General features: G+C 55.7%; 1 protein-coding gene across 1 annotated transcript; it reads right to left on the reverse strand.

Annotated features, from left to right (window-relative positions):
- Nucleotides 1-4765: 4765 nt before the first annotated feature.
- VDAG_04664 (SPRY domain-containing protein) lies at nt 4766-6412 on the reverse strand (the record flags this gene model as incomplete). The annotated part of the gene is made up of 3 exons (XM_009654268.1): nt 4766-5712; nt 5769-6074; nt 6157-6412. 3 exons carry the CDS (start codon nt 6410-6412, stop codon nt 4766-4768), a joined length of 1509 nt encoding a protein of 502 aa, XP_009652563.1.
- Nucleotides 6413-8057: the final 1645 nt, after the last annotated feature.

Below are 8057 nucleotides of genomic sequence, written 5' to 3' on the forward strand. Positions count from 1 at the left end.
AACTAGACATTCCTTACGGTCAACGGATCAGATACGCGATACCCCCCGAAGATCAATTTTGCACAGACTGGTTGCACAGACACATTCCTTATCACGACCTCACGACCCGGCTTCCCCTGCCGACGGTACGAAATAGACATTACACTCCTTATGAAAGAAGAAAGATGGAAGGAAACAGGGAAAAGGAAAGAACATTGGCTGGCTGGGAAATCTTGGAGGTCAATCGGATGCATAGCGGCTTGCTATTCGTGTCGGTTCCATCGGCCCCCCGTCGGGGGCGCTTTGGCGCAGGACACACATTGCATTGGGCGGCGTTTTGTTACATGCTTTTTGTTTTGACTTTTTTTTTTTTTTGGTTTTTGGAATTGGTCAATTTTTGCGGCTTGATGCTGTTGAGCACGCGATCTGATCTAAGGTCTTGTTTGATCTTTCTGGATTTTGCAAAGCACCTAGCGTTCTAGTCTTTGGACTTTCGAAAGCGGGAAGATGGAAGGATGACGAGACTGTCGAAGGAAACATGGACTAGGTAGTTAGTGAGTGGATGGATGAACATGCTCTTGTGCGGAGGAGGCGATGTCCCCTTGGCAAAAGCATGATGGATTAATTCATGGATCTTGGAGGCTGTGTGCCTCCCACCCAATACTTAGTCTCTCTCCCAGCCCTTGGTGACATTTCTTTCAAAAGAGCCGCGCGATCTGGCTTTGAATCTTCATTGGTTGCAGAGCCGTCGTAGGGGTCGTCTGTTGGCTCGATGTTCAAGGTGGATGGATCGCTGGATCACACTCTATGTGGCGGAGCAGGCTACTGTGCGACCCCTTGACGTCGGTACTCTGATCCTGACTTTGGTAATAATGGCTGTTCACAGGCTCATCTCTTCCTGGCACTAGACCTGCCCACCTAGCAGCGCATGCCCGCGGGAGATCAGGTTGCGCCGAGGGGCGAGGCGGCAGGGGCTGGCTCGAGGAGGACGGGTCAACACTGCAAACGCGAGGAGAGGCGTGGAGCCGAGGCCTCTGTTAGAAGGTTGACGTTTGAGGTCTCGGTGGCTCAACTCCCTCCTACCATGACCTCACACAAAAGAACGGAATGATCACAGACAGGTGGAGGGGCAAACAAGCAGGGAGGGGGGCGTCGACGTAGTTGGTGCGACTGGCTTTGTCATGTGTAGGACTGATTCTGTTGTACCTCGAGCGAGAACGAATAGTATTCTGCGCTCGCGGACGATCCTGCTCCCCCCGTTTCCCCCCTATTTTGAGGCTTTGCCCTTGAAGGCTTTGCTCTTGAAGGGGTGTGGATGTAGTGCTATGCGGGTGTTGCACGTTGCTACTGTATTTTGCGCCCTGCCCTAGCGTCTGTTGTTTGAGCAGCGCCCCGGTGGGGTTGGCATGCCTTGACCGGATATCGCCCCTGTTGCCCCCCCTCCGGCGGGGGAGGAGCCGCCTTTTGGGAGACGGAACCTGTCAAGGGGGGGGGGAGCAGTTCGTGGCAGGGGGGTTAGTGTTTGGGCTGTGGTGTTGCGAGTAATGTGTTATGCCCCTCGACCGATATGGAGTGCCAAAGAGAGTTTTCCGGGGCGTTTTTCTGTGGCGGGACCCCTACAAGAAGCTTTGTCTTCTTCGGACTGCCTGTCAATCTTCTTCCTCCGTGCCAGGCTCATCGAAGCGTCCACGTAACCCTTAAGGGGCTTTGTACTATAGCATAAAGATGATCGCCACTCTCCCGGGGCTGGGTGAGGGAGTCGAGGCGACAGCAGCCTTGTACTCTGTATGTCGGGCTGCTCGAGATTTGTTGCGACCCCGGCGTGACGTGTTCAAAAGCTAGAGAGCTACAATGCTAATTTCAACGGTGACACCGAGAGCCAGTCATGCTCTCTGTTCGATGCTTCGGTGGGCTGGCGGATGGATATACCCTTGATGGTTTGTATCTACGAAGACCAGTCCCGGCGGGGACGTGGGCTTGTCCTGCGCAAGGCTGATGTTACACAACCGTCTCCCCATCGGATGCAGACCCCCTCATCCCACAGTGACGCATGGGCTCCAGGGATCTGGGCATTTCTAGAAGGCAGGAAGGGTGTCCTGCCTCTCACATCCCCTGTTGGACGACCACCCCTTGGTGCCAGGGTGCCAGGGCGCGCGCCTCTCGGCGATTCATGAATGGGCTGAGGGTTAATGACAGCCCCTGTGCTTCAGATCATGGCCGACCTGGCACATGATAGTATAGGAATCCTCTGGCGCTGCCAGAGGCGACGGCTCGTTGGTACCTATGAGCAGTGGTGGGCCAGAAAACTACATGGTACATGGACAGGATACTTCGGGAGTCTTTCTTGAAATCGGCGAGAGCCTGTTCGAATCTCATGTCTGAGGTCACAATCTCGACATTAAGATGGATCTCAAAACGGTGGGCACGTGCAATAAATTTGAGATGCATCTGAACCTTCTCCTGGGGGGGGGGGGAACAGAAAGACTTCACCGGGATTGATCACAGGGTTTGCGCAAGACGAAGGACGCCAGATGGATCATCATCCAGCAAAAAGGCAATATCAGGGTGAAGGATGCCCCAGAGGCGTGGTTGGGGAAAAACTTGAAGCCGGCCGGCAGCGGTTCTTCAGCTTCGTGATTCGGCATGCTGCATCTGTCGCACGGATGCAAGGCCTGGCGTTGCCGCCACAGATAAAGTTGAACATCGATCCGACTCATCGAACAAATGCCTTGGCTGCGGTGCTGTCGGATGGCGGTAAAGTCGTTGCGGTTCCTGGTGGGATGTTCAACGTTGATCGGTGGCGTGACGTTGGCCGAAGCTTGTGTCGGCACCTTGACGAACGTTCGAATGAGCAGCGACAGGTTATTGGCCCAAGGCGTTGGGAAATCGTGTCCTGGTCTCGGGTTTTTGCATTCAGATCTGAAAAGTCAATTCACGTCCATATACAGAGCCTGGGGGCCACGGAGCACACTGTAGAATTTGTTCGTGAAGGCGTCTTCGTGAGAAAATGATAGATCTACACCTGCCTACATCATCCTCCACCAGTAATGGCGAGAAACAGACTTGGAGCTTGTACGTCTCTCGCCGAGGCGGACCCGAGCATAATGTCGCCGAGGATCAGGCACCGCGGCCGCTGTTGGTACCATCCGGGCTCCCAAGATATCCTGCCGAAAGAGCTTCGCACTGCCAAGCTTCCATGATATGACCGGCCTAGCTCCGACAACTCTGAGGCAAAACGGGAGAAGCCGTCGAACTACCTGTATGTCGTGCTTAAACCCGAGCCTCGACTTCGGGATGGGTCTGTTTCTGAGCCATGTCTTTATATGAAGCTTCTCAGACCCAGGTCTTGCTCGACGCTTTCCGTTGCGTGACAGAAAAAAACATCAGTATGCGAGACGCTGCTTAGGCCTGTCAACTTTAGCAGGGGCCAGGAAATTGGTATCAAGCAAGGACACTTCCCTGTTCCCGGGTCGGCCGAAATACTTAAAAGCCAGCGATATAGCGACAATGCCCCAGTCTCGTTGGAGCGGTACCTGGTCAAGAGACCAAAGGCATGACGCAACCGATACAACGTCCTCGCAAGGCAGCTTCGAGCCCCAGCGTAGGAACGAATGACCACAACACGGCAACCCGTCCGCGTCCGGGCCCGCTCGGAGACTGGGAGCAAGCCCGGACCCGTCATCAATCCCGACGACTACGAAAAACCCTCCTTTAAACCCTCCTCCTTTCTCGCACCCCTTCAGACCAGGCAGCACTTACCATGATAGTGGCTGAAAGAAGAGTTCTCTCTAGGCACTTGGTCTGCGCACGACCTCTAAATCTTGCCTTTTCGTACTCCCACCAGTCGGGTCAGCCAAGCATCCCGCGAGCCCTCGCCAGCTGCGCCGAAGACAGCATCGGCCGGGGAGATGCTGGCGTCGCACCAGCGAGAAAGAAAAATGTCCGACTGCTGTGGTCACCCTAGGGACCCTTTGGCCGCAGGGCCTTGGCGGCTGGTCGCGTCAAGCCGTCATTTTGGCGTTTCAGCCGCAGGGACAACCTCGAGTCGTGGACGGAAAATGATGAAAAAAAAAAGAAACAAATAAGTTTCGATAATGCCTTTCCGCTAGAATGAGTTTCTTTTAAAGTTACGTGCGCTGCATTCTTTTGAGAGAAAGGGGGTCGTCAAGGAAAGAGCCGTGATTACCGAATCTGTGGTTGGGGAGGATTATGGAGCTTCCCGACCAACGTCCAGGGATTTGGGGTCGTGAATGCTATTGTCCGGTGACGCCCCTGCAGGACCGCTTGCCATACGTGCCTAAGGACGATGCGCAACATAGTTCATACTAGCGGGCGTCTTGGTAGAACACAGAAGCATAATACCTTGTGACAACCGCTGATGCAATCGAGGTATATTCAGCGCACAATGCTACCGATACTTGCATGGTTTCCAAGCCTCTTCCCCTCGCCCTGTGACCTGTGAGCCTACAGCCCGTAAGGCTATACCCCTTCAACCACTTGTGGGCTTCGAATAAAATAGACGCGTCGGTTCCACCCATCGAAACAAGGTATCGTGTTGACGTTAGCAACCCGGCCATCCAGCGTCAAAAGTCCATCCCATCTGCCAGTTGAGACGTCATCATCTAGTCCAAAAAAAAAGACAAAGAAAAAACAGAAAGGAGAATCACAAGCACCGCAACGCCGAGTTCGCCAGATTTGATGGTGCGCCAGCCTAGGGCGTTTGGCCCGTGGGACGGCTAAGTCTTCCAACACCCGCAGCTATCACAAATGAAGCAACCTGTTCAGCTTATTGAGCACTGTGTGACCTGGACCGGGAGACGTGTCGGTTCAGCCCAGGCCTGTTGCTACTGCTGCTCTCTCTCGTGGCACCGTCCCGAACGGCGTCGCTGTAGCTGGGGATTGGCGGATGCGAGGGCCCGGTTAGCAGCGTGGCTGTGCTGCTGCGACTCCGGTTGACCACACGAATGAGGGGCGTGTTTTCTTCACTGTCCGAGCTGTTCCTGCGGCTGCCCTGGTCCGAGTGGTCGGGGCTTGTGTAATCTGGGGGCGGGTTCAATGCGTCCTGCATTCCCAAGCCGATGTCGCTCTCCTCGTCATCGTCACGGTCTCCGTGCCCGCTGCCACTGGGCTCACCGCTCTCGTCGGCGGGAACGAAGTGCGCCAAAGAGATATCAGTCGGGCTTCGAATCGGGCCTGGACTCCTTGGGGGGAGAACTCTAAAGTTGCCGCTTCGTGTGCGACCGTGTCCGGCCTGGGGGTTGAGCACCTGACTGCCACCGCCGCGAGATGTAGATTGCACAGATTGTGAGTAGGACTGCGAGTGTTGGGGAACGCTGGCCGAGTATCCGTCCTTCCGTCCAGCTTCCAAAAGAATGTCGCCCTGCTCAGATCCATATGGCGGTGGAGGTGCCAGGCTGCCAGTCATCGGTGCGAGACCCCACTTCTTGACGTTGGCTTCGATGAAGACGAAGCCGGCTTGGCCAAAGTTGACGTGGACGGCGCAGGGACCATTGGCTCCGACGGCAGGGAAGAAGTTTTGGGACTTGAGACCATGGACGACATCCTCCAATTTCTTTCCGTTGCGAGTGAAGAAGATTGTGCCCGTGCGAGGGCGATAGCCAACACCTATGACATCGCCTTGCACGTATTGGGGACCGTACTGTGTACCGTTAAACGGTTGGTTGTAGCGACGCTGGCCAGTCGAAGTGTATGCAGCGGAGTATTTGTGGAAGCCTAAATGTGTCAGCCAAGGTTGTCGCGAAACATACAAACTAAACGCCAGGACATACCCGGGAGCCTGAACAGCGGGTAAGGCTTCGTGGCCATGCCGATGCTGAGCAGTGTGTTTCCAGGCTTGTCGTAGATCTTTGCCTCCCAGTAGTAAACCTCGTTCTGTTTGGGCACAGGCAGGTTACTGAGCACAGTGCATTCGGAGTCGAAGAACTCGATCTCGGTGCGGCCCTCGACGAAGCAGTTGGCGATTTCAAGCTCGGGCTCGAATTCCCAGGCGGAGACACCCTTTTCTTGGATAGCAAGGTACTGGGAGAGCGAGATATCGGTTTGGAGAGACTCGGGCGGATTAGCAGTCACGAAAGCTGAGGGATTGATTCGTCAGTTGAGGCTCTTTCTCGACGATGAACGACGCATGCGTCGGGATGAATGGCTCCACAAACGTACCCTTGGCTCTCAAGTATTCTGTGCGCTGATTTTCCTCCATGGACTCGAGGGCCTCTGCCTCCTCGCGGGCGAATGCTTGCTCGTCATCGTATTCGCCGGGGCGGCCGATGCGGTCAAGGAAGATGCGACCGCTACTTGTGTAGCGGAAGAAGTAGACGATGAGGAAGATGACGGCGATAAGGAAGGCGGAGCCAAAAGAGGACAGGAGACCGATAACGACGCCGTTGAGGGCGGAAGAGGGATTCGTTGCCGACATGTCGTCGGTAGATGTGTAGAAGGTTCGGGTGTGGGATCGTGGTCGAGTCTGAAGGAGCCCGGCGTCGTCGAAGAAGACTGGTGTCGTCGGAGACTGGCGTCGTCGAAGAAGACCGGTGTCGTCGGAGGAGACTGGCCGTCGTCGAAGAAGACTGGCGCCGTCGAAGGAGGGTGGCGACGTCGATGCCCTAGCCGGATGGACGGGATCGAGGGGGACGACTGGCGTCACCGCCGCAAACGCAGCATTCGCCGGGGGTCGTCGGCTAAGGATGCTCAAGTATGGGAAACTCGGGGGTGGGCGCCGTGCTGTGCGATGATGGAACAAAGGAAAACAAAGATGACGAAGGGGCTCGATGGCGGAAAGGTTTCGTGTGATGCCAGAGCCGCTGGTGCTGATGTGAGGTGACGGGCGGACTGGGTTCGAGTCGGCGTCGGCGGCGGGTGGTGTCGCTGGGTTGCTGTGGTTCCACGGCTTACCCGACCGAAGCACTACTGGTACTGCTGTTGGTGTGCTGGGCTGGTGGTGCTGGTGCCGGTGCTGGTTTGCTGATCTGATCTGATCTGCTGGGGCCTTGGGGTGGGCTAGGCTGCTGCGGGCGGATGGGGACGGAACGGGGGGACACTTGGGTCTTGCCTGGATTCGCCCTTGACTCTTCTCTGTACTTGTATCGGTATCGATAGTGGCCTGAGGGGCTAGATCGGGCTGTCCAAGGGGCCTCGATCAGGAAAGGCCGCACCGCAGGGTCGACGTTAACGAAGGAGGCCAAGGGAAGGTGAAATCAGGGTATCACTGGAGGGAGAAGAATATTGGACAACCAGACGACAATAGTCGCAGCAAGGAAAGAAGAATTAAAGGCACCGCCTATTGGGAGTTGTGAGAGGGAAGTAGGAAGATGGGATGGATGCATTGGGTCCAAACAGGAGAGGGGAGAGAGCGGAAGCAGTACCTGAGTGATAGACAGACGGAATGCACCTCCAAGAATACCTATCTACCTGCCTGCCTTCCCTACTGGCTACCTACTTGTCATGTACACAGTGAGGTACCCAGCGGTCCCCCACTCCCAGTCTGCCACATCCTCAAGTGCCAGGGCCTCGCCGGGGTACTCCTACCAATCGAGAGCGCGAGGGCAGGTATCTGAGCACGTGCCTCTCTTGTTAGCAATCAGGACTCATTTCCAGCGGAACTCAAACAAGTCCCAAGACCGTAGAAGTACCTCACCTGTCCTGGGTTTCGAATCCAGGACGTACGTACATGGTAGGTACGCACCCCCAGGCACCGTGCTTGCCTCTCTTTACTCCTACCTAGGTACCTGCCTTTCTTCCTGGATTGCTGTTGCTGCTGCTGCGCCGCCAGTAGTGGGCAATGCAGTGGTGGGCAATGACACTGGGTGGAACCTGCCAGCTGAAGTCATGCAGTGCTCATCGGCACATCTTCCAGATCACATCACACGCCCGCCCCCTCGTCTTTGCGACAAAACCACAGCATGACGAAAATACATCAACATGACGGACGAAACATCCACCTCATCTCACGATGCCCTCATTTCCCGCATCTCGCTCTCAACATTCCACACCAACTGCTCCGCCCATAATCTATTCTGCTCGGTCGGCGCTTAGCGAAGACTCGTTTCAAGACCTGACGCGCG

This window comes from Verticillium dahliae, genomic scaffold (assembly GCF_000150675.1).
Source record: "Verticillium dahliae VdLs.17 supercont1.8 genomic scaffold, whole genome shotgun sequence".
Lineage (NCBI taxonomy): Eukaryota > Fungi > Ascomycota > Sordariomycetes > Glomerellales > Plectosphaerellaceae > Verticillium > Verticillium dahliae.